The sequence below is a fragment of the Vombatus ursinus genome, unplaced genomic scaffold (genome assembly GCF_900497805.2).
Source record: "Vombatus ursinus unplaced genomic scaffold, bare-nosed wombat genome assembly UNPS02014801.1, whole genome shotgun sequence".
NCBI lineage: Eukaryota > Metazoa > Chordata > Mammalia > Diprotodontia > Vombatidae > Vombatus > Vombatus ursinus.
Window position 1 is genome coordinate 2,047,060 of NW_020954579.1, and position 27,965 is coordinate 2,075,024.

Below are 27,965 nucleotides of genomic sequence, written 5' to 3' on the forward strand. Positions count from 1 at the left end.
GGCTTGGTCCCTCAGGTCTTATTTTTCTGTTTGGTAATTTAAGTTCTTTTTGTTGTTTGTGAACTAGATTATAGAAATGCTTTATTATCGTTACAGTTGAGCATGTCAAATTATCACAAAGACAAATAATTTTTAAAAAGTTGCTTCATAATATTTAGAGTCTCACGTGGACAATTTCATTCTTTTTGGAACTAGAGATTTGAAAGTCATATTTATTCCTCAGTCATCTAATTTAGGGGGGAAATGATTACAGTTTTACACAGAGCAAGAGTCAGTGCCAAAAACAGACCAAGTCACTGGGATTTTAAAAATCTAAATGTTTAGGAATGTAGACTCATCAGAAGGGCTGTTGAATATGGCTAACTCATTTTAAAATTAGAAATTCAACTAGCTCAATGTATTTGATATTACCTTGGAATTGCTCGTGTTTTCAGCTATCATATCTATGCAGACAGCCGCACATCCCCTTCCATTTCTGCCAACAAGCAATTCTCTTCTGACTTCTTATTTGTGACTTCTCCAGAGTTACAATCCTGGGGCTGAAACTCAGTCTTCTTACTCTCATCTTAGTGGTCTTAACAACACTTAATTCTTCCTTCCTAACCCCACAAAACCCCCAGATCTTCTCTTCTTAACTTAACTATCCATGAACTATTTTCCTAACTTAGTGTTGAAATTGAATTTTGGAGACATCTTTGATTCATTCCTTTCTTTCTGCCGTCTGATCAGTCACTAAGTTATTTTTCCTTCACCAAGTCTCTTGTGTTCTCTTTTATTCATTCTTCCTGCCACCACCCAGTGATGACTCTGCCATGGGCTATTGAAATATTTTCCTGCTTAACTAGTCTTTTCCTATTCCATTTCATCTACATAACTGCTCCCCAGCTAATCCTCCTGAAAGACAGCTTTTATCATTTTGCCTTGCTGTTCAAAAAACGTTTGGTGCCTTCACATAGTTACTTAGTAATTTCTGCTTGCATGTTTTGGTGGTTTTTCATTGCCAGTCAGCTGAAGTGTTAACTTCTTAGCCAGGCATTAAAGATTCATTTTGCTAGTTAATATGAGCAAACTTAATGCTGGAAGTACTATTTTAATAAAGTAGAAAAATTAGTCTCCTAATTTCATTTCAGTAATAAGAACAAGTCTTTTTCAGCTAACTTCCTTTACAGATTTTCCTGTGTTTGGGTTTTTTTTTTTTGTTTAATTTAATTTATTTTTTTTATTAAATTATTTTGATTTATCAATAATCACTTCCATATGCTTTTGAGTTTAAAATTTTTCTCCCCCTTCCTGCCCACCACCCTCCCCAAGATGGCGCACAATCTGATATAGGCTATACATTTACATTCATATTAAACATATTTTCACATTAGTGAGGTTGTAAGTAGAAATTAAAACCAATAGGAAGAACTATCAGAAAGAGGAAACAAAACTCAACAGAAGAGAAAAAAAATAACAGTTTGGCTTCCATAGTTCTTTCTTTGGATGTGGATAGCATTTTCCATCACAAGGCCTCTGGAGATGTCTTAGATCCTTGTATTGCCAGGAAGGGTTAAGTTTACCAATATTAGTCATCACACAACATGGCTGTTATTGTGTACAGTGTTCTCCTGGTTCTGCTCACTTCACTCAGCATCAGACCATACAAGTCTTTCCAGGTTTTTCTGAAGTCAGCCTGTTCATCATTTCTTATAGCACAATAGTATTCCATCACATTCATATATTGGGTTCTTGATTATATGTTTTTGTCCCTGGTTTGCTAAGCCAACTTAGCCACAGACTTTCTAGCAATAGTGATGGTTCTGACTTGAAGCTGTCTATTTCTAATAGGAATGACTTATGTAGATCAGTTTGTACCATAGGCTGTAAAAGGCATTGAAAAAGATGCTTCTTTCCCCCCAAGTTTTTAAAAGATTCATACCATTAATGGGAGCTTTATAGATAATAAGCTAAATATGAGAGGTGTTTAAAGATGTCTTAAATTAGGTTAGTTTTTTTGTGGTTGTTCCACTGTAGGGGTTTTCTTTTCCAGGATTTATGATGTTTTAAATGACCTTGAGTAATCCTTTAGCTTTTGGAGTGATTTTAAGTAAAGCTCGCAAACATTAAGCTACTACTTCCAGGTCCTAGGAGTACAAATAAATGAGTGAAAGAATGCCTGCCCTGAAGGAGCTTATATTTTACTGAAGAAATACAGCATGTACACAAATAAATATAAAGTATGTCCACAGTAATACAAAATAACCTTAGACAGTGCTAACAGCTTAAGACCATATGTGCCAAGAAAGGCGTTGGGTAGGAAGTGATACATGAATTGTACAGTATAGAACTGAGGAGCCAGTGCACAGGTTCCCAAAGTAGGTGATACTACCCCCAGGGGGCATTAGAAGATGGCAGGGGCGGTAATAGCCTCAAGTGCAGTTGGGTGGCGTTTAGTAAAAATAAGGGGGCAGTGTTAGCATAAGGAAAGAAGATAAGAAAAATTTGAAAAACCATTCATATATGTTTCACTTGTTGTGACAGTTAAAGTCATGATTACATTATTTTCGAAATAAAAACAGAAAATGCAAGTTATAGCCCAATCAGTGGTCAAGCCAGCTAACAGGTCTTAACAAGCAAGTGTTGGTAGGCACGCATGTAGCTCATTGTATGGAAGTCCAGCAGGATGATGTGCATGTAATGACTTGTTTACAATATGATACTATATGGTTACATGCCCCAGAATTGCATCATCAAAATTTCAATGCAGGAAGAAACCTACAAATTTACAATAAAATAATAAATTTGTGTTATTTAAAAAATTGTATATTTTTGAAATGATGCAAATTTTTGAAAAATCCATTAAAGGGTTGAAGAAAGTAGATTTCCAGGGGTTGCTGAGTAATTTTTTTTTTTTTTTTTGAAAAGGGGGTGGTAGGCCAAATAAGTTTGGGAACTGATGAGTCAGTGCATTTTAGAGATATGAGGGAATCTCTTATGCCAGGCCTGCACAAGGATTTTGGGTGGCCAGTGAAAAATGTGGAGGAAAACATCCTTTGTATGTAGAGGAAATCCTTTGACTGGCGAAGGTTGTGCAGGCATTTCTTATGCAAAGGCATGGAGGGGAGAGGTTGACTGTACCATAAAGGAAATAAACCTTGCAGGGGGAAACTGAGAGTGTAGGAAGGGGAATTGTATGAAGTAATACTAGAAAGGTAATTAATTGGGAGCCAAATTGCCATGCTGGGGAGTGAACTACTTAAGATTTTTAGGAAGGGTGTGGCATTGTCAGATTTTTTTGTTGTTGTTGTTATAAAGTCAATGTGGTAGTTATAGAAAGAACTCATTGAAAGGGGAAGGGAGGACAGAAGCAAGGAGACCATTTGGGAGGCTGGTCTCCAGATGAGAGACCCTGACCTGACCTAGGGAAGTAGGTATGGTATGTGAGAAAGTAGGTGTGTAAATAGAGATCTGAGGACAGATAAGAAATAGAATTAACAGTATTTAGTAATTGATTACCTAAGGGGAATAAAGGAGACAGAACACAGGGATGATTCCAGGATTGGGAATCTAAGTGACTGAAAGGATGGTAATAGTTTTCATGAATCTAAGGAAGTTTGGAGGAGGGATGGATTTAAAACCCTGTTTTGTCTTGGGTTACTTTTCTGACTTCATTCTTAAAAGAATTTCTACTATATGAGGAGAGTAGAGTTTCTAAAAGTTGTGAAACTTTACATTCTTTTTTCCCCCCAGATGTTCTCAAACAATGATGAAGCTGTGATCAATAAAAAGCTTCCCAAAGAACTACTGCTAAGGTAAGTCTGTGAAATTAGAATTATTTTGTTTCTGTTTTGCACTAAATGCCTATTGCAGAGAATTATTATCATCTGTTTGGACAGTCTTCATGCTTTCTACTGCTGCTGCTGCTGTTGTATTGTCAATAGCAAATTTACATTGTGTGTTGATTAATTCTTGTCCAAGTCAAAAAGTATTTATTAAGCATCTGCTATGTACCAGGCACTGTGCTTAGGACTAGAGTTACAAAGAAAGGCAAATGCAGGCCCTGTTCTCAAGGAGCTTACATTCTAACAGGGAAGATAACATAAATAACTGGACGTATCCAAGTAACTAGATTGCAATCTGAGAGGGGTCAGTATTAGCAGCAGGGAGAACTAGAAAGGCCTTTTGCAGAGATTTGTGTTTGAGGCCTGAAGGAAGCTAAAGAAACTAAGAGAAAGCAGTGAGGAGACAAAACAAACTCTTCAGGGATGGGTCCAGATAATGCAAATACACTGGAGTGCCTTTTGAAAAATTGCGAGTAATATTTATTTGTGTTAATTCCTTTATAACTTGGTTTTAGAATGAGAAGATATCTGTGACATCTTATCAGATATTTGATTAAACTTTCTCCATTCACACTTTAAAAAAAAAACCAAACATGAAAAAAGTATCTGAAATCAAATGCTACCATTGTATTCCGTTAAGAAATACCAGGAGCTTTTCAATAAATACAGGAATTAAGCATAGTTGCCTTTTGCTCCTGCTGTTGTTTGACATAGTTAAAGAAATGCTAGCAATAGCAGTAAAACTAGAAAAGATATCAAATACATAAATATAGGCAATGAGGTTATAGAACTGCGTGATATGGTTTACTTAGAAAACCCTAGAAAATCAGCAAAGAAACTAATTGTAATACTGACAATAAAACAATCAGGACACAAAATAAAACCCATATAAGTCAGTAGCATTTCTATGTGGCAGTAACAAAATCCAGAAAGAAGTAATGGAAACAGAATTCCTGTTCAGACTAACTACAAAATGCATAAAATGTCTGAATCAGTCCACTGTGGCTTACCAAACACCTGTAAAGTAATAATTACAAAGCACCTAAAGAGAAATATTCAATGTTCTTGACTAGGATATGCCAATATAATGAAAATAACTATTACCTAAAATAATTTATACATTTAGTGTTATATTAGTCATCAAGGGACTAGTTTATGGAGCTAGACCAAATAATATAAAACTTATCTGCAGGAACCAGAGCTCTAGAATCCTAAGGGAAATTATGAGGGGGAAATAGGAATGAGGGGTAATAGCCCCAAACCCCATATAGAGTATTGGTTAAAAAATAGAAAATTTAGGGACTAGGTCATTAAAAATTAGATACAATTGAACTTATCATTAATTACTTGGGAAGAATTAGCCAGTTGACAAGGCCTCCTGGAAAAAACTGGAAAGCAGTTGGACAGAAATTAAGTATAGACGAACATCTTATACCATATACGACAAATAAGCTAAAAGTAGAGATGCCACCTGAATATTAGATACCATGCAAAAATTAGAAAGGTCGCTTTTATAGCTCTGGGAAGGATGTGAATAACCAATAAAAGATAAACCAAGAAATACAATACTTTTCATTATAGGAGTGAAAAAAGAGAGAGATTTTTTTATATAGGGTTTCTATGTTTCCTGCTGGACTAGTTTGTAGCTAGGTGGTACCATGGATAGAGTACTGGGCCTGGAATCAGGAAAACTCATCTTTTTTAGTTCAAATCTGACCTCAGACACTTACTAGCAGTGTGACCCTAGGCAAGTCACTTAACCTTGTTTGCCTCAGTTTCCTCGTCTTTAAAATGAGCTGGAGAGGAAATGGCAAACCACTCCAGTATCTTTGCCAAGAAAATTCCAAATAGGGTCATGAAGAGTTAGACATGACTGAAAACTACTGAACAACAACAATAAATTGATTCTCATACTGAATAAAGCAAAGATGACTAGGGAGAGATTCACAGCATGAGAGGAAAAATGAAACAAAAAATTTAGGGGGAAAATGAACTTCTTTTTTTAAAATTTTGAGTTTGAAATTCTCTTTTTCCTTCCAGTTCCTCCTATGCCCATTGAAAAAGCAAGCAATATGATAACCATTATATGTAGGAAGTCGTGCAAAACATTTCCATGATAGCCATGTAGATAGACCCCCAAAAAAACTTCAAGAAAAATAAAGTGGAAAAAAGTATGCTTCAATCTCCACTTCGAGTTGATCAGTTCTCTTTCTGGAGGTGCATAGCATTTTTCATTGTGAGTCCTTTGGAAATGTGGATTAGTGTATAGATCAGAGTAACTGAGTTTCACAATTGTTACAATTCAACATTGTTACCCTATTGTTCTTACTTTGTCCAGTGTTTTCCTGGTTCTATTCACTTCACTTTGCATTAGTTCATATAAGTCTTTCAAGTTTTTCTGAAACCATTCCCTTCATTATTTCTTATACCACAATAATATTCCATCACAATCATATACCACAAATTAGTTCAGCCATTCCACAGTTGAGGGACATTCCAGTTTTTTGCCATCACGAAAGAGCTCCTATAAATATTTTTATACACAGGTCCTTTCCCTTTTTCTTTTGTCTCTTTGGGATACAGACCTAGTAATGGTATTGTTGAGTTAAAGGATATGTGGAGTTTTGTTGTACTTTGGGCATAATTCTGAATTATTCTCCAGAGTAGTTGGAAATTTAAAACATTAAATAGGTATCTGTGAAAAGATTCCTTGAGACTGCATAAAGTATATTTCATGTATGCTTGTTTATGAGTTAAAGACAGACAAGTTTAGGTTTTTAGTACCTAACTTATTCATACCCAACTTAAATTCCTTAGAAATGATTGCGCTAGCCAGGGCATCCTGTAGAAATTCCACTTTTCTTTTTACTGTTGCCAAGTATTTCACTCTCCCTTTGCTTCTTTCTTTCTTTCTTTCTTTTTTTTATTTTTGGTTGGGCAGTGGGGGTTAAGTGACTTGCCTGGGGTCACACACTAGTTAAGTGTTATGTGTCTGAGGCCGGATTTGAACTCAGGTCCTCCTGAATCCAGGGCCGGTGCTCTATCCACTGTGCTGCCTAGCTGCCCTCTCCTTACTATTTTCTGGCTGCTGTAGATGATACCTACAGGGACCTTTATCCCATTGCAAAAAGCTAGTAGGCCGTGGGGTCTGTAGTGGACTAGGGGGATGGAGGACAAATCCTTCTTGCCCTCATCTCTACCCATCACCATAAAACACTGGTTGGCAGGAGGAGGATATGGGGAGAGAGGGAATAACATTTTATCATCCCTGGTATTCCCTCTCTCGAAACCCAGTGCAAGTCTCGTAAGAGAGAAGGTAAGAAAGAAAATAGTTTGCTACTGTTCTTCCTATAACCCCAGACATTTGTTTTCATTATGGCCTTTAACCTACACACAGCATCAGTCTTCAGTAACAGGAGTAAAGGCAAAGAAAAGGAGTATAAATCATGTCCTGTGTGAAAGAATAGAGAGTAAGGGAGGGTCATTCCTAACTAGTATTGGTAGTTATCCCCACTTTCTTACCGTTTCCCTTTGCTCTACCTCTACTGTGGGTCCTGAGTCCTTTTCTAGCTCCTTACTTCAGAACCCTTGGTTCAGTTCTTTTATTCTACCAGAATGAAACTCTGAATTCATTTCCTCATAGAAACTTTTTTTCTATATATTGGTTGTGATTTATACAGTATTACTAGTATATGCTAAAAGTACACTACAGGCTAAGTAGGCTTTTGTGGGATTAACCTAGAGAACTAAGATTTATGTATTGTTTCTATAGGAAAGTATATACATTTACAAACAACTTAAAAAATACTGCGTGTTACTGATATCATTTTGGGGAAAGACAGGTGTTCATAGCATGAAATATACTGAACAATTATGAATTCTGTTAACTGAATTAGAGGTTACTGGGCCTTTAGATAGTCAAAGCAAAAATGAGTCCTATGTAGTTTCACGTGACATCTTGTTTATTATAAGTTTTAGAATATTTGGAATTTCTTGTGACAAGGTATATTGTACTGTTCCCTAAAAAGATCAATTCTTCCTCAAGAAAATAGAGTATAGTTTGAATTGTATGACAGCACTTCATAAGCTATATTTTGTTACCATTGTGTCCAATTATTTGACCCAGCATATGTTAATATAGAGCCAGAAAATTCTGCTATTGGACGTAGACTACTCCATTGTCTGCTACATGATGAAGACTAGGCATTACCAATGAATCAAGCAAGTGTTCTGATTTTGGCTTACCTTCAACTTATTCACTAATTCTTTGCCTGTCTTTTTTGAAACAAAGTTCATAACTAATGATTTTTGAGAGCTAGAATTCATTGTTTGCATACTGTGAAATTCACTTAGCACAGACTGACAGTGTACACTTTGAAAGGAAGACTCAGTGCATTTATCTAAGGGTGCCTTCTGGAAATGAGCATCAGTGTTTAGAAGACAAAGAGTTTTGTGTCTTTAGTACAATATATATTTACATAATTTCCAATGCTGCTCTTATGAGGATGGTATTGATAACTACAAAAAGATGAGAGGTCCAGTGATATGTACTTGATCCCACGAATACCCCCTTTGTTGTGGGAGTTGGTATGGTTTCAAGATGAAAGAGTGTTGCCATGAGGGGAATTATTATTCTTCATAAGAAACTTGCAGGACCTTCTTTGTCTATATCTTCATTTTTGTACAATTAACTAGTGTCCTTGGCCATAAATATCATGGTAAATATAGTGCAGGTGGATAGGAGCCACAGAGTTTTTAAAATTAGGAAGAGATTGTGGATGGGTTGCTTTGTGTGTGTTTGAGGCAAGGTGAGTACAACAGTCAGGAAAATGTAATATCTAGTCTCTTTTCTGGTGCATAGTGCTGTAGGCAGGTCTCTGACTATGGGATGCAGAACAAATAACATAAAGTAGTAGAAGGATTCCTTCTTTGAAGTTCTTTACACCAGAGTTGTCAAACTGTGGCAGTGGCCACTTGTGGCCCGCAAAACTCCCGAGGCAAAACCAGACAAAAACATAATTGGGAAATTTTTAATAAAATAAATAGCAATTCAATACAGTATAGTGTTTTGTGGTTTTCTAAGTCAATAAGGGGCCTCAAGAGATCCATTTCTATTGAGTTTGACACCTCTGCCTTACTCTAATAAAATCACAGATCTGGTACAAAAACAAAATATCTAGATTAGTAGATCATAAATGATCAGATAAGACATAGTTTTACAAACTTTGCCTTTTGTATAATTCATAGCTGCCCAGATGTTACTTTGTTAACTTAATTATTTTACTTTGTCCCAATTTTTGGCAGTTGATAAGTAAATGGTCTGATTTGATTAAAATTAAAATATTTAGAGGCAAATTTTTAAGTGAGCCACGTATCATATGATTATACATTAATACCTTGATTAACTAGATTTTATTTGGTCAGTATCCTCAGCAATATAGAACACAGCCAAGAAGTAAGATAAAAAGACGGGGTAGGGAGAGAGCATTTGAGCTGTTAAAATTGAAATCACAAAGTTAATGCATTGAACACCAGTTAATAACATTCTTCATCATGAGTTGTTGAAGATCATCTGAGGTTCTTACTCAGATTATATGAATGAAAGGCCTTTTTTTTTTTTTTTTAATCTCTTCTCGAGGGCCATGGACTGTGCTAAGTGCTGGGGTTACAAATACCAAAGGTAGACAGTCCTTGTCCTCAAGGATTTCTAATAAAGTCAGAAAACATATTGGATAATACTGGCCCTAGAGAGTTTTTTTGATGTGGAAGGTTATAGGGATGGTGAATGGAACCATAGTTTCCAGAATTAATAGCAATGTTGATGTCAGTACAGCTCCTAAAGCAAGGAGAAGGGGAGATACCTATACATTGGGGGAGACAGAAAGAAAATGTGAGTTGGATATTTACAAGCATGATCTTGTATGGTCTGGAGCTGGTTTGGTAAAAAGTTCTGCCCCTTGATTATTTTTTTTTTTTTTAAAAGCAGTTGAGTTAAGTGACTTGCTCAGGGTCACACAGCTAGTAAATGTCAAGTGTTTCATCTGAGGCGAGATTTGAACTTAGGTCCTCCAGACTTCAGGGCCGATGCTCTGTCCACTATCCACTGTGCCACCTAACTGCCCCTGCTCCTTACTTTAAACATAGTTTGTACAAACTTTTGGTTTTCCATTTTTCAGCAGATTCGAAACAGTGAAAAAGAATGAGAATGTCGTGCTACTAGAATGAGATGCTGAAAGAGTAAAAGCAAGCCATGGGACAGAAAAATTATAAAATAGGCCAAAGAAAAAGGGAAAAAAAGAATACTTAAGGGGAAGAATGAGAGAGGAAAGGGAGTATAAAGTAAAGTAGTATGCACCAAACATGGAGGAAGGGGGTGGATAAATGCTCTACACATTTACCTCACTTGGATCTTAGTTAGATAAAAGGTTGAACACAAATGCCCACACACAAAGAGATTCATGTAGAAATAAATTGAAAGGGAATCAGGCAGAAACAGGAAGAAGGGAGATGGGAACTAAAAGACAGGATAGATTCAAGTAGGGCTTAGTCATAAGCAAAATAAACTTCCAGTTTCAGAGGGTGGATTTTGAAATGGAATAAAAGGAAGGAAAGAAAGTGTGAAGAACCTAGGATAGGGAATGGGCAAGGGGAAGACAAGAGGAAAAGTAGGATGGAAGCCGATTGCATTAAATATATAGGTAACTATTGAGCACACATCTTTGTCATAACCCTCTTCTCTCTGTAAAGGGGGGATGTGGGTGGGAAGAGGAAAAAAATACAAAAAGATAGGATAGAGGAAAATTGTTAATAACAATTAACAGTAATAACTGAACCTGAATGGAATGAACTTACCTATTAAAAGGAGAAGGGTAGCAGAATGGGTTAGAAAGTAGAATGCAGTGTTATTAATAAAAAACATACTTGAAACAGAAACTTTCACTCAGTTAAAGTTAGGGACTGGGATAGGATCTAATAGACTTAAGAAGAATTTGGAAAATCAAGAGTAACAGGATCTCAGACAAGACAGTAATAAAAATAGATTTGATAAAAGAGATAAATAGGTAAACTGACATTATGCTTAGAACCATGGATAATAAATTACTTTCAATACTTAACATCTATCCACTGAATGGCATAGCATGTAAATACTTAATGGAAAAGTTAATTGATTTACAGAAGGTATAGATTAAATGTTCCCCCTTATGCCAGAGATAAAGAAATCTAACAAATATAAACAGTAAGTAAAAAATGTGAATAGAAATTTAGAAAAGTTAGGTATAATGTCTCTCTGGTGAGTACTGAATGAAAAGAAAAAGGAGGATACATTTCTGAGTTGTTTATGACACTTTTAAAAAAAAAAACTGACCATGTGTCTAGGGCATTAAAAAACCTCACAGATTTAGTAAACCCAAACTATTTAACAAATCTTTTACCAGTGACCACAAATAGAAATTATTCAGTAAAGAGTTTTGAAGCAATTAAAACATGATTCAAGAATGAATGCCTTAATCCAAGAGAGTTGGTGAATCAAAGAATGAATCATATAAACAATAGAAAATTTCATTAAAGAAAATAAGAACAATGAAGCAATATGCCAGAACTTTGGGAATACAGCCAGTAGACTTTAAGGGAACTTTTATGTCTCTTGAACACTCTAATCAATAAAGAAGAGGAAGAACAGATCAGTTAATTGGGCATGTAACAAATCCTGCCCCCTTCCTCCGCCCCCCAAAACAGCCCAAAATAAAACCCCAATTAAACATCAAAATAGAAATTCTGAAAATCAAAGAGATTAGAAGTTGTTTTTTAAACAAACAAAAAAAAACACCCTTTATAAAATAGATAAACCATTAGCTAGTCTGTTTTTTAAGGAGGACAATCAACATCAAGAAATAAAAAATCACAAAAAATGAAATAAACAAATTATTATGAAGTATTCAATTATATTTGTACCTGCTACATGCTTAGCACTCTAGATGAAAGAATAAAACTTTAAATTTTATTACATTTTCAGTTAACAAGCATTTATTTTCTCTTTCTCTCCCACAATTTAATTTAAAAAAAGAAAAGAAAACCCTCATAACACATAAGCACAGTCAGGCAACGCAAATTCCATTCATTGCCCATGTCCAAAAATGTATGTGTCTTTTGCAGGCACTTCTGTTAAGAGGTGGGTAGCATGTTAAGTGCCTACTTTGTGCCAAGGGCTGTACTAAGCACTGGGGATACAAGGAAAAGCAAAAACATAATCACTGCTCATAATCTAATGGAGGAGACAGCATGCAAATAATCATATACAAATAGGATATGTATAGCATATTTTGGGGGTGGTCTTAAAGGCACTAAGATTAAGGAGGACTTTAGAAAGGCTTCCTGCAGAAGATGGTGGATAGTCAGTGAAAATGCAGGCAGTTGGGAGATTAAGTATCTTGTACAAGTTACAGCCACTGTTCCTTGATCCAATAGTGGATCTAGTCCAGTGCCACTAGGTCATTGAGTACATGGGGTGAGTAAGGTTTAAGAAGACTGGAAAGGCAGAAAGGGGTCTGCTTATGAATAGCTTTAAATGCCAAACAGACCATTTTTTATTTGATCTTGAAGGTTTTAGGGATTGTTAGGAGTTTATTGAATGGAAGATGTGACATTATCTAACTTGTGCTTAAGGAAGATCAGTTTGGTAACTGAGTGGAGGATGGATAGGAGAGGGGAGAGACTTGAAATAGGGTGACCAGCCAGAAGGCTGTTATAGTAGTACAGGTATGAGATGATGATGGCCTACACCAGAGTAGTTGCAAAGTCAGTAGGGATAAAAGGACATGTCTCAGAGATGTTGTGAAGTTAAGATTGATCAGACTTGGCAACAGATTGGATATTTGAGGGATGAGAATGAGAAGTCCGAAGATAGTATCTTCAGTAGGGAAGGTTGGAATAGAAGAGTGTTTTGGAGGAAAGATAATAAGGTCAGTTTTGGACTGTTGAATTTAAGATATTTATGGATCATCCAGTTCTAGATGTTCAGTAGGGAGTTGGAAATATGAGATTGGAGGTTAAGAGAGATTGGAACTGGATAAGTAGATTTGATAATCATGGTTTGTTATTGTATTAAAGTTCTAAAATCTTTCAAACTTTTTTTATGATATTATAAACTGTTTTGGTTAAATCTGTATTAGTTTATAGAAGTCTTCCATTTTTCTCTGAGATTTTGTCATTTCTTACAGTGATATAGCATTCTATTATATATTACCATAATGTGTTTAGCCCTTCTCCAAAAAAATGTGGCATACTACTCCCCCCTCCACCTTAGGTTTCAGGTTTTGACTACTACAAAAAAGCCTGCTATAAATATTTTTGTACATAGAGGTCTTTTCCCCTCATTTCTTTGATCTCTTTGGAGTATCTTTACGCCTAGCAGTGGTGTTGGTAGGTCAAAGGATATGCACAGTTTAGTGACTTGATGGGCATCATTCCAAATTGCTTTACAGAATGGCTGGACCAATTCATAGCTTTTCCTCTACAGCCCTTCCAATAGATGTCATTTTCTTATTGTTGTCTTTCTCAGTCTGATTAATGTCAGGTGGAACCTCAGAGATGCTGTAATTTGCATTTCTCTAATTAGTAATGATTTGGAACATTTTTCATATGGTTGTTGATAGCTTGGATGTCTTCTTTTGAAAACTGCTTATTGATACCTTTCGATGATTTGTCTATTATTGAGCAGTGCTTTTATTCCTATAAATTTGAATAAGTTGTTTATAAATTTTAGATTTGAGACTCTTCAGAAAACATATTTTTCCTAGTTACCTTTTTATCTTGACATTTTAACCATATTAGTTTTGTTAGTGTAAAACATATTAATTTTGTATAATCAAAATTGTCTTTTATCTTTTTTTTCCTCTCTTGCTTGTTTAGCCATCAACTTCTTCCTGTCTATAGATTAGAAAACTAATTTCTTTCTTGCTCCTAATTTACTTATTATATTATCTTTTATGTCTTAAGTCATATATCCACTTGGAGTTTATTTGATTGTATGGTATGAGATATTTTTGTCTAGATCTAACTTCTGCCAAATTACTTTTCAGCTTTACCAACAGTTTTTGTTGAATAGTGAGTCCTTACTCCCTTAATTGAGGGCTTTTGGTTTGTTGAACACCATGCTACTGTGTTCATTTGTTTTTTGTATGTTGAATTCCTGCTTTATTTCACTGATCAACTTCCTATGCAGCTGTTTTGCTGGTTCTTGCTTTTTAGTATAATTTGATATCTGGTACTCCTGGACACCACCCTTCTTTCCCACTTTTTCACAGATGTTCCAGTTTTCAAAATAGAGAAGGGAATAGTGGGAAAATTCTATAATGGATCATTAAAAAGATGTTTGGAGAAAATCTAGAAAGGCGGTGGTTGTAAAGTCAGTGTGGCTTCACCAGCAACAGTTCATGCCAGATAAACCTCGTGTTTTGTTTTGACAGGATTATTAAACTAACTGGTAGATGAGGGGAATGCTGTGGATATAGTTTTACTTAGATGTTTGGAGAAGGTAGATAAGTTTAGATAATAGTAGATAGTAGATAATACTTTAAGTTTAGATAATAGTAGATAGACTCAAAATTGGATGGCTGAACTTACAAAGGAATTGTTAATTGTTCAATGTCAGCATGGCAGGAAATCTCTAGTGGCATATCACAAGTATCTGTGCTTGCCCTTGTGCTGTTGGACGTTTTTTTCGGAGTTGGATAAAGGCATAGATGACATGCTCATCAGGTGTGGATGACAGTAAGTTGGTAGGATGAGCTAACATACGTGTGACCGTCAAGATCTGAAAGGACTTGGGATGGGTAAGATAAGATCTCATAAAATGAAGTGTTTTGGGGTTTGTGTGTGTCTTTATACTTAGGTACAGAAAATCAACTTCAGTGCAGGAGTGGGGAGGCACAGTTAGGCTGCAATTCTGAAAAAATGTGTTGTTTTTTTTTTAATTTTTGTTTTTTAACCTTCACATTTCAAAGAAGTCATTAGTGTGATGTGGCAGCCAAAAAGGCTATAGCAATCTTGAGCTGCATTAAGAGGGGCATAACTTCCAAGAACAGGGAAGTGATAGTTTCACTATATTTTACCTCCTTCAGAGCCCATCTGGAATGTTGTGTTTTAACAGTTCTGGCTGCCATGTATGAAGGATGTTGATAAGCTGTAGAGTGCCTAGAGGAGGGCACCAAGTATAGTGAAGGCCTTAATCCGTGTTTTGTGAGGAAGGGATTAAAAGACTTGGGCATGGTTAGCATGGAGAAGAGAAAACTGAGGGAAAATATAATAGCCCTCTTTCATTATTTGAAGGGCTGTCATGTAAAGGAGAATTAGGAAGAAGGAAAAAATTCATCCCATTTGACCCAAGAAAGCAGAATTGGGAGCAGTGGGTGGAATTTTCAAAGAGAATTTAGGCTTGATACCAGGAAAAGTTTAGTAGCACTAAATCTCTAAAAGTGGAATGCCTTATCTGGAAAGTTGATGGATCCCTCCTTCTTGGGAGTGCTTCATGCAGAGATGTGAACCTAGGGTTCACTAGGTTGGTATAATTTCACCTACTTCACGAGGGTTAATAGGCTTTTGTGAACTGGCCTGGAAATCTAATCACCATTTAGAATGTTTACATGGGAAAAATCTTCTAAGTTCCCAATAACCAACTTACACATAAATATAGCACCACTCTTTGGTAAGTTGAGGACTGACTGCCTGTACTTAGCTATGTTCCATTCCTTGAAGTCTTTGCATTACTTGTTTCTTCAAAGCTTCCAGCTGCTACTTTGATTGTCAGTCTTCCTGCTCTATGACTTGATGAATTTTAAAAGATACTCTCTCATTCAAACATAGAGTTACTTTATTTACTCTAAAGAATGAATTCCTGTTTCCTTTTGACTCTGGCAGTGGTAGATTTAGACAGTAGATACAGACCATAGTATTTTGCTAGGAGTAGTTACAAGTACCTTCTGCAGTGCTTTTTAATATGATAGTGATGGCAGATAGCAAAGAATGAAATTTCCTTTTGAAGGAGTTGCCTGTTGAACCTTGAGATTAATTGCAATAATTAGTCTTGGCCCCTGAAACCTGTGCTGAAACTCTCTTCTTTCCAGTAAAGGTGAGGGAATAGAATATTGTATGCCTTGTCAGATGTAGCAGTTTTGTTGTTCAGTTTGACTTAACTGATTTCGCTCTTAGAGGTGGTGGTTTAGGGTAATCAGGAAATAGGTTATTTTGAAAAGCATTAGTAAAACTTTTTTTAATCTTAAAAAAAGGTAAACAAAGGAAAAAAATATCTTAAGCTCTTCTTTTAGCTTATGTACTTCTACTTCTTTTGGTGTCTTCACCATTCTATATTCTATTACCATTTAACTCCACAGGCTACCTCGTTGGGAATAGTTGAACTGGTTTCTCAAAGACTCCCAAAGTAATAAGAGTCTCTAGGTTAAAGCTAGCTTTGTGACAGGAGAAAATGAATCATAATTTTCCTTGACAAAAACATGATCTGTAAAAATAGTTTCAAGAAAGTCTGACTAAATCTTTTGAAAACAAACCATATAACAGCAGAAGATCTGGCATGTTTTTCCAGTTTTCTGAGCTATTTACTATTTTCATTTGCCTTCTGAAGATTTGGGCGCTTCTTTTGAAACATTAATGTTCATGTTCAGGTTCAGCATTTGTGGAAACCTGAGCATTCATTCTGTAACACAACGAATAGTGATTGATGTGGATTCATGTTGATAGTTTAGTTAGATTAGTTATTGTTATCTGTACTAATAATCTGTCTTCCCTTCTCCATTTCTTGGAGAATTAAATGCATATTTAACATTATTAATTCAAAAAATCATGCTCTTGATCCTCCATAATTCTATTAAGAGTAAAAAGGAGTTTTAACAGCATAATAGATTTCAGCAGATGTCTTTGGCTAATTCAAAATAGATCTGCAACTTGAAATACAAAACCAAAATAACATTTTCATGATTGCCTGAAATTATAGGCATTTCTTTGGGTTCCAAACAGGGTAAAATACCAACTATAGAAAACCTTATGAAATTATTTGCGATTTTTAGAATGAATTTTGCTTTCCAAGCTATGACTCCCGCTGATTAATTCTATTAGTCTGCAAATAAGAATTTTATCATTTTATATAGAAGCTCAGAAACAAACATGATTTTGGGGGGGGTAAAGTAAGTGGGGTTAAGTGACTTGCCCAGGGTCACACAGCTAGTGTGATGTGTCTGAGGCTAGATTTGAACAAAGGTCCCCCTGACTCCAGGGAGTGTGCTCTATCCATTGGGCCACCTAGCTGCCCCCGAAGTGCATTTTTAAAAGCATTCCTAGATGAGCATGGATCTTATGGTGGTAAAAATTAAGCTTGGAAGGACTGGAAAGTTAGTGAAAATTCCTTATTTCTTTTTGGGGGGACTTAAATTTTTTATACTTTATATTCTGTTCTATTTGGTTAGAATGAAGGGAATGTTGCATTTTTTCTTACATTGACTTTGGGTAAAGAAGGAAATCCTTTCTCCTACAAGTTCATTCTTTAGTGGGCTCAGATAAGGAAAGATTCTTCATGGAATTAGAATGAGAGAAAACAAATTTCAAAGGTTTGTTCCTACTAGACTACTTTTTTTGTTCTAGTGTTCTCCTTTAAGCATCATGAGCTTTCAAAACTGGAAATTAAAATGGAGAAAGCAATGAGTATTCACTAGACCATTAGTGACTCCTACCGACAGCTGGAAGATTAGATTTTCACATAATATCTGGGATTCTGTTATGTCATCATTTAGTATTTGTCATCAGCTGTAGGAGAGTATAAAACTTTTTTTTTTTTTTTAGGCAGTTGGGGTTAAGTGACTTGCCTAGGGTCACACAGCTAGTAAGTGTCAAGTGTTTGGTCTGAGGCCGGATTTGAGCTCAGGTCCTCCTGACTTCAGGGCCGGTGCTCTATCCACAGTGCCACCTAGATGCCCCCTGAGAGTATAAAACTTTTAAAAGGCCATTATGGCACCAATATAAGAAAGGTGCCTTTCAATAAAGATGTTTTGTAAGAGATGGTGCTTGAACCCGTTGAACATCTCCTTCTGAGTGTCCACTAGACTAGGCTTCTCTAAGTAAATATGACTAAAACAGATCTCATTATCTCCCTTTACTTTTCTCTCTCTGTTTGGAATATTTTCCCTCACCACTGCCAAATTGAATTCCCAGGGTCCTTTACAACACAGTTCAGGTATCTTTCAGGTGTTTTGATTGTGTATATAAACTTTTTGAGGGCAGAAACTTTTGTTTTATCTTTATATATTTCCCCCCACTCCCACTCTCCATTCCCTACAGAGTACCTGCCACATCAAAGATATTCAATACATTCTTATTTAATTTTAAACTAAAGTCCAGTGGAGTTTGAGATTCTAATAAAATTCCAAGAAATTTTGTTTTGTTTTGTCCCCACTTAGTTTATGTTAAATGCCTTTAGTTATTGTAGTTGTGACATAAGAAGATCTGGTTTGGTGAAGTGGAACTAATGGAAGCTTTAGGAAGAAAGTGGTCTGCCATCTTTGTGCCAGCAAAGAAGAAGAGCACTGGGGATTGTCATCCATGTGCTGTGGTTATAGGAGAGGTTTCAAAAAATTCAGAGGAATGAGATAGTATGAGTAAAGCACATTCTGATGATATGATCACAGACGACTCTACTGAAGAAGAAAAGGGGGCTGCTGTATGGGAGTGTTAATGTGCTCCGGTCTAAAAAGGAAGTCCAATTAGAAAACAAAAACAAAGGGCACATAAAGAAAGACAGATACATGTAACAGTGACATGGACCTGAAAGAATAGTGTCCATCATTTGGGGACTGACTAAATGAATTGTGATATGTGAATGTAATGGAATATTATTGTGCTGTAAGAAATGATAAGATGAATAGAGAAATGTGTGAAAAAATTTGCATGAATAAAGTGAAGTAATCAGAGCCAAGAAATTAGGGAACACAGTGACTACAATGCAAATAGAAAGAACAACACACCAATTTAAAATGAATGTTGCAGAATTACAGATAACAAGTATGGCCTTAAAGAGGAGATGCTTTGTTATGGGAAGATTCTGTGGAGGGAAAAACAAAGATAACAAAATATTGTTTAAAAAAAGAATAAAAGAATAGCATTAAGAAAGCTAAACATCAGAATGAGTTGAGGTTTGCCTTGAGCTAAGGGCAACCAAAAAAGACTTTTAAAGGTACATTTAGGACAAGAAGGGATAGGCCCACTGTTTTGAATGGGATGATGAAACATCATAGAAGTATAGGTGCAGCCATGTCATCCCTCTGCTTTATAAACTCCAGTGGCTCCAGGATCCAAATACAAAATGCTATTTGGCATTCAGAGCCCCCTCCTACTTTTTCAGTCTTCTTATACCTTATACTCCAACAAATACTCTTCAATCCAGTGACACCGCTTTTCTGGCTCTTGGGTCCTTTCTCTGATTATCCCTCATGCCTGGAATGCTGTCCTCCTCCACTCTGACTGCTGACCTTTTGCTTCCTTTTACTCCCTAATAAAATCCCATCTTTATAGGAAGCCTTTCCTAACTCTTCTTATTTTTTTTTTTAGGCAATTAGGGTTAAGTGACTTGGCCAGGGTCACACAGCTAGTAAGTGTCAAGTGTTTGGTCTGACATTGGATTTGAACTCAGGTCCTCCTGACTTGAGGGCCAGTGCTCTATCCACTGCGCCACCTAGCTGCTCCCCCCAACTCTTCTTAATTCTAGTGCCTTCCCTCTCTTAGCTATTTCCTATTTATCCTGGTCATAGCTTGCTTTGTATATGTTCTTGGCACTCTAGTCACTCAGCTATGCAATACTAGCTTTATTTCTTTCCTTGATAAGCTTGTTAGACTAGTGTATTAGGGAAATACAATAAAAACCTAGGATTCTGCAAGGAAAATAACAAAATCTGTCATAATATGGTAGATGTGGCTTTTTTAAAAATGTAGCCTGGACTATAGTATCTTAATATGGCTTCACAAATGGTTGAAAAACTGGTCCCAAGAATGTTGTTGAAGCATTTGCTGGGGAGGGGGTCTCTCATGATATACTACAGCTTTCAGCCTAAAACTTCTTCCAGGTTGCGCCAAGATGGTGGGGTAGATGTAGGGAATCACTTGAGCCCTCCTAAATTCCCCTCCAAATAACTTAAAAAAAAACAAACCTCAAAATGAATTCTGGAGCAGCAGAACCAACAAAAAGAGATGGTGAAACAATTTTCCAACCCAAAACAACTTAGAAGATGAGCAGGAAAGGTCTGTATTACTTGGGTGAGCAAACTCCTAAGAAGAAAACAAAATTTAAGCAGCTACGTTGCAGAGCCTCAAAGAAAAATGTGAATTGGTCTCAGGCCCTGGAAGAGCTCAAAAAGGATTTTAAAAATCAAATAAGAGGTAAAGGAAAAATTGGGGAAAGAAATAAGAATAATGCAAGAAGGTCACGAAAAAGAGTCAACAGCTTGGTAAAGAGGGCACACATAGAGAAGAAAATAACACCTTAAAAAAACAAAATAAGACATGATAAAAATGATTTAAAAAAAGGCACAACAGTTTGTTGAAAAGAAGAATTCCTCAAAAAGCAGAATTGGTCGAATGGAAAAGGAGATTAACTGAAGAAAATAATTCCTTAAAAATTACTATTGGGGCAGCTAAGTGGTGCAGTAGGTAGAGCACTGGTCAGGAGGACCTGAGTTCAAATACGGCCTCAGATGCTTAACACTTAACTAGCTGTGTGACCCTGGGCAAGTCACTTAACCCCATTGCCTAGCCCCCCCAAAAAATTGCTATTGGGCAAGTGGAAGCTAATAACTCCATGAGACATCAAGAAACAAAATGAAAAGGATGAAAAAAATAGAAGAAAATGTGAAATAGATGATTGGGAAATCAACTGAGCTGGAAAATACATTGAGAAATAATTTAAGAATTATTAGAGTACCTAAAGGCCATAATCAACAACAGAGCCTAGATATCATCTTTTAAGAAGTTATCAAAGTGAAACTGCCCTCATACCCAAGAACCAAACGGTAAAATAGAAAATGAAAAAATCCACTGATCACTTCCTGAAAGAGATGCCAAAATGAAAACTCCCAGGAATATTATAGCCAACTGCAAACAGTCAGAAAGAAACAACTTAAATATTGTGGAAATCCCAGTCAGTAGAACACAAGATCTAGCACCTTCTATATTAAAGAATTGGATAGATTGGAATGTGATATTCTGGAAGGTACGGGAGCTAGGACAGAGGTGGGAAACCTGTTTTAGAGAACATATCCTTTTATTAAGGGGATTTGTTCTGTGAAGTTTGGATTCAAAGGGCTGCACTTGAGGACCTAGAGGGCAGATTCCCCACTCCTGAGCTACAACCGAGAATCCCCTGTCCAGCAAAACTGAGTATAATCCTTCAGGGGGGAAAATGGATATTTAATGAAATAGAGAATGTACAGGCATTCCTGATGAAAAGACCAGAGATGAATAGAAAATTTTGATTTTTGATAAAATATGCTACCTACTTCTTGAGAGAGAAGTAGTGGATTTAGGCTACAGATTGAGACATTTATTTTGGATGTAGCCAATTTGGAGATTTGTTTTTCTTGACTATGTTTATTTGTTACAAGGATTTTGTTTTTCTTTTTGGGAGAGGGAGAGGAGAAGGGATGAACGATTGATTTTCATTAATTTTTAAAAAAAGATAAATACTGAAAAGCTAGAGAATGGTTTCAAAATTTAAGCTTGACTAGCCTCAAAATAAGCAGAATTAATGCCACAAGTCGTATAGTGAGAAGTATTGTTGTCTAGTGGGAAGAGAAGACCTGGATTATAGTTATTCCCATGAATTACCTACCTCTGGGAGCATAAGTATCATTTACATCTCTGAACCGCTTTCCAGTCTGAAATGAAAATAGTCTCTGGCCCTCCATCTCCAATATTCAGTGATTCCAAATACAGAATGGGGAGGAGAAGCATTCATTTGCAAAAGTGAGTTTAGCTCACTGTGAGTTAGTTAGTAGTATGGTGTGGCTGCCAAAAAAAACCCCAAAAAACTATTACGTACTTGGGCTGCATTAGTAGTGTGAAGTATAATATCCAAAACAAAGCAGGTCATAGGTCCTTTAGAGCAGTAAAGGCAGAAGCCCGATTTTAGGAGATTATGGAAAAGTGGTGATGGAGACCTTTTTTTCAGGCCTGATTGATCTTTTCTTTCTTTGACCTCTTTTAAGAGTGGTAGTTCCCAACATTTTGTGAACAAAATCCCCTTTCTGCAACAAAGTAATGTGTTGTGAAATCCCATGACAATTTAATATACTACTCATAATACTCTCTTAGATTCATTAAGTGCTTAGAATAATGACAATGATAACTGTTGCCCCCCAGCTCCAAATTTAATTTTATATTGTTACTATAAATATTAAATTATAGAACTCTATAATTATAAACATCTTATGTGGAACATTTTAAGAATTGAAAAATACTCCAGCAAGACCATATATGCTTATTTTTTTATTAAATTTCTTTGTTCTATAAATTTTGTTGAATATAAGTTATAATTTGGAAGATAACATAGTACAATAATGATATATAAGCCTAAATTCTATGTTGAACTTTTTATTTAAACAAAAGTTTACAATATTGCTATCAATACTGGAGTCCTAAATGTGGTGTGCATGGAGTATTTTTGTATTTTTATTTAAAACAAGAAAATGAAAGTATTTGCTTACACAGATGTGATAGAAAGTAGAATTTTACAAAATCTCTTGCTGAGAGATGGCAATTCATTTTTTATTTTTAGCCACTTAACCAGTTGACAGAAATGAATCACTAGTTCAGATATAAAATATTTGCTTTTTTAAAACAATGTTCATATGAAAACTAACCTTTGTAAGGACAGAATCTCTTCAGACTTATCTTCTGCCTTTGAAGCATTGGCTATGTACTGTCACAGAAAATGTACTGATTGATTGACCATGTGCCAACCAGTTCTTATAATATTATTCCAGACAGAAAAATAGTAACATAAGCAGAAAATATGTTTAAATTAGAAAGCAGTCTTGATATTGCAATGAGAGGTAATAAAAGCTATGTCTCTGTAGTTTTTGATAGTCTCAATATGGCATGTGATGTCCATGCATATCATGGTTTTCAAACAGCCTGACATTTGTATTGCAAGAATGTAAACATTAGTAACATCTTTATCATGTGATTACAGAGCTAATGAGGTACTGTTACAGAAAACAGAAGGAAACAAGAACTACAGTGGAATAATATGCACAGTGCAAGTGAAGGTGTCTGCACATGCCTGCTCATGCTTCATTGGAAATTGGTTTGTGCTCAAATGTCAGATTCTTTTGGTGGTTTGACAACAGTTTGATGATGGGTTAAGAACAATGTGCAGTTTGTCAGAAAAGATCGAATTTGATGTAATTACTGCTCAAACACAAATAGCTGTACATGTGATCATGCAATTTCAAATTGCTGCAGAAACAAAGCTGTATTGTTTCAAACATGCATATGCTTGTTGTCATAGAGGGAAAAATATATTTGTGATACAGTGGGGAATTATTTATTGCTTAAGATGCCATTAAATAATTTTTAGCACAGGCTGCTTAGACCATTGTTGAGAACCACTGCAAGGGAACCACCATCTTGGAGCATTTGTTTTTCAGCCACACAATTTAACAATGGCCATAAATAAGGTATTCTTCTTTAGCTGTTCAGTATACATGTCTTGATAAAAATCTTTAAGAAACACTAGCAATTTAAAGGTCTTCAAGAATAAGGACCCTGTATTTTACTACTTTTGTTTGAGTCCGCTCCAATAAACATTTATTCCTTACATCATACTGCTGGGCACTTGTCTTTTGGCTTGATTTTTTTTTTCCCTTCTAAACAAGATGTGCTTATATAGTAATAGGAAGAAATCTCATTGCCTTACTATGTATATTCCTGCCGGGTGCACTGCATACTTCAAATTAAGCTATCCCTTTGAGTTTGTCTAATTTACTCTGGTGATAAATCCATCTATTTTGTGCAGAGTCAAAATTAACCATTTAAATTAGCACGTCATGTCATTATAAAATATTTGCTTTCCTTTTCTAATGCTTAAGAAAAAGTATTGATACCTTTTGTTTTTACTGGAGCCACATTTCCCTCTTCTACCCATTCCTAGAGAGCTAACTCAAAGAATGAAAAAGAAGGAAAATTAGTTCAGCAAAGCTAATTAGTATATTAAAAATTTTCCACACTTACAGTGCCCATCATCTCTGCAAAGATGAGAAAGGGATTTGCGCACCTTTTCTTGATGACTAAGATTGTTCATACACAGCATTTCACTTCTGTTATCTTGTTTCCATTTACATTGTTGAAGTTGTATATATTGTTTTTCTGGCTCTGCTTATTTCACTTTGCATTGGTGTATATAAGTCTTCCTATGCTTCTCTATATTCATCCTAATTACATACCACATTTTGTTTAGCTATTTCCCAGTTAATGGAAATTTAGTTTGTTTCCAGGTCATACAAAAAGTATTTGGTGTATTTGGGGTATTTCTTTTTATCATAGACTGGGTACATGGTGGATACATACCTAGCAGTGTGACCCTCTGGGTCAGAGGGTATGGGTATTTTAGTTATTCTCTTTACATAATTAATTCCACATTGCTTTCCAGAACATTTGGACCAATTTAAAATTCCATTAACAACTGATTAGTATGCTTGGCTTTCCACAACTCCTCCAACACTGACTACTCTCTTTTGTCACCTGTGCCAGTTTGCTGGCTGTTGAAGTTTTTCTTTGGCTAAGGTTATAAAATATGTTGTTGTTGTTGTTGTCTTGTAATTCCATGTTTTAAAAAGTGAATACATTTGACTTTTTAATACCGATATTCTTTGTCATTAGAAAGTTGGGAAGTTTTTATCCATAAATTCATTTTATTAAGCTGTTTTAAAGGCTGATTTTGTTTTGAGGAATCCTGTTTAGGAGTTTCTAGTTTGCTTATTACTAACAAAAGAACACTTCTTAATGCTCAGCAGTGTGGCAGGGAGCTTAGGAAGTTGATTCCACTTCTGGGACTTAAAATGGGGAAATGGTTAAAATCCTGCCCTTGTAATTCTGTTTAAAATCATGTCTGTTCACCTGTTCACCTAATTGCGCTCCCTTCACTTCTCCTGTTTCTGCTTACTTCACTTTGCATCGGTCCATGTAAGTCTTTCCAGGTTTTTCTGAAATCATCCTGCTTGTCATTTGCTGGGCATCCTTTCAATTTTCTAGTTTGTAGCCACCACAAAAAGAGCTGCTATAAATGTTTTTCTTCATATAGGTTCTTTTCTTTTGATCTCTTTGGGATACATACTCAGTGGTATTGCTGGGTCAAAAGGTATGCACAGTTCTATAGCCCTTTGAACATAGTTCCAAATTGCTCTCCAGGATGGTTGTATTAGTTCATGACTCTACCAACAGTGCTTTCATGTCCAGTTGTCATTTTCCTTTTCTGTCATATTAGCCAATTTGAAAGGTAAGAGGTGGTACCTCAGAGTTGTTTTAATTTGCATTTCTCTAGTTAGTAGTGATTTAAAGCATTTTTTCATGTGACTATAGATTCAACTGTCACTTTGAAGAACTAACATGTTAGCTTGTTCACTGATTGTTGTTCCTTATTAAGCAGTTAGAGTGCTAGTGATACCTTTTACATATTCCAGGAGGCAAAAGTTCTTGTCATTCATCTGTTCTACATAAAAGCATGCATTTCTACCCTTTCTTACTAATCTTTGTGTTACCCAGCACCCGATATCTCTGAGTCATTCACTAGTTCTTTTTCCTTTTCTCTTCTTTCCACCATAAGCTACTTTTCTGGTTAGGTAAGAAATAAAGTGTACATCCAGAGAAAGAATATGGAGTTTGAATGCAGATCAAAGCATATTATTTGCTCTTTTTTTCCCCTTCTGTTCAGTTTCCTCTTTCTTATGGTTCCTCCTATTGGTTCTAATTCTTCCCTACAACATGACTAATGTGAAAATATGTTTATTAGGAATATATATGCAGAGCTTATCAGATTGCATGCCCTCTTGGGGAGGGAGATGAGCAGGGAGGGGGTGAAAAATTTAAAATTCAAAAGCATATGGAAGTGATTGTTGAAAACTAAAAAAGAGAAAAGTAATAAAGTGATATACACAAAAGCAAGGGACCTGGTGATAAAAGAAAATTTAAAAAGTTTTGCATGCCATCCATATCATAATCAATCATTTTCTTTTCCAAAAACAGCCATCTCTCTTTTGACTAGCTAACTGGTATAGTAATCATGGCATGCTTATTGCAAGTCAGAGGGATGCTCGTTGCTGTAACTACTGTTATTCTTTTTCTGGATAGTATACACTCCAGGCTTCATTATGGTGCTCGTACATCCACCTAACTAATTTGATGTTATTGTTTCCATTATAATTGCTTCTCAGGGCTTACAATCTACCTATCTGTAAATAACATTTTACAGAGCTTGTTGTAGATCAGTTTTATTACCTTACTAAATTAGCCCTTTACTTAACCCTCCCAACTCAGTTTTAATTAGTCACGTGATAAACATTTTTATAAAGTGGAGTTGAGAATTTTTCATACTAAGGTGCATAAGGTCCATATATTACCGAATAAAGGATCATATGATATACTCTACACCAAATGGTTTTATAGCATTCTTGTTATCACAAAGGATGACAGGGAAATTCTCAACAAAATAATATTTTAAAAAATTACTTGTCAGATGAATAGGAGAAAAGTTCGTGACTTACGAGGAATAGAATCATAGAAAACAATGTTTTCTTATAAATATGAATCAATTCCTTATATCTTGGAAATTTATAAGAAAACGAGCCATTCCTCAATTGATATATGGTCTAAGAACAGACAGCTCTGAAAGGAAGAAACCCAGGGTATCTATAGCCAATCCAGATCTCTGCTAATTAGAGAACTGCAGATTAAGGCAATTCTGAGATTCTGCTTCACAACCATCATCATGGCACAGGTGACCAAAAATGAAAATTGATAAATTTTGGAGGGACTGTGGGAAAACAAGCGTATTGGTAAACTTTGGGGGATACTACAAATGGATATAGCCATTTTGAAAAGCCGTATGAAATTACACAAAAAAGTTATGCATGCCCTTTGACTCGGCTGTACAAAAGAGAAAAAGGCATACAAATATTTTTATAACAGGTCTTTCTGTGGTGGCAAAAGAAACTAGAAATTTAAGATCCAGTATTTTAACAAATATAAAAATAAATAATTTGAAGACATAAAATGAAATGAGGACTAGACTAGGAAAACAATTTATACAATGACAACATTATAAAAACATTTTGAAAACTATAAGAATTACGACATTGATCATACATGATCCTGGAAGATTACTGTGCTACCCATTAGAGAGCTTTCGAGTACAACAGTTAGGGGGATTTGTTTTGCATGTCTGTGCATTTTTAGATGAAATTTTTTTTCCTTTTTTTCCCCCCAGTGGGGTAGGGAAGAGGTCAGGGGAAGGGAAAATGGGTTTCTGTTATTTTTGTTTCTTAAATAGAGGATGGGGAATTTCACAGGTTTTAGAGAATTTCACAGTTGTGAAATGTTGCATGCACTTTGTCAGATGAGATCACTGTTAATAATTTTGCTTAACTGTTTTTGTTACAAGAGACCTTTTTTGAAGTATATAATGTAAAAATGAAAGATCAATAAAATTGAAGGTGATGAAAAAATAACATTTTCAATAACACAAAAGCTAGCTATTCGGACCAGTATGACCTGAATATTCGTGGAGAAAAGTATTTCATGCAAAAATGACTCATTTAGTGTTGATTTCAACATACCCAACCACATTACATGGATTGCCTCTGGTAGAATTCATCTGGTCATAGTCAGGTAGACATTTGTCCACTTCAAACCTAATGTACGCTTATATTTACTGTTAACCTGAAAAAGTCCTAATTCTTTCTTGTCATTGATATGTTAGCTAAAGTCATTCTATTTTTATAAGCTTCTGAACTAGAATTGGTGATAGAAAGATTCTAACTAACTGGTTATTACTGTTTTATAGACACTGCGATTACTTTTATTGTTCCTTTTTTT

The 27,965-nt window shown here is 35.6% G+C and overlaps 1 protein-coding gene across 2 annotated transcripts in view; it reads left to right on the forward strand.

Moving 5' to 3' along the window:
- FBXL20 (F-box and leucine rich repeat protein 20) overlaps positions 1–27,965 on the forward strand; it is a 112,796-nt gene that overhangs the window by 52,254 nt on the left and 32,577 nt on the right. For both annotated transcript variants that reach the window (XM_027872877.1, XM_027872878.1), the window contains exon 2: positions 3,733–3,794. In XM_027872877.1, coding sequence (XP_027728678.1) covers positions 3,733–3,794 — 62 coding nt within the window. The remainder of the gene's footprint in view (positions 1–3,732; positions 3,795–27,965) is intronic.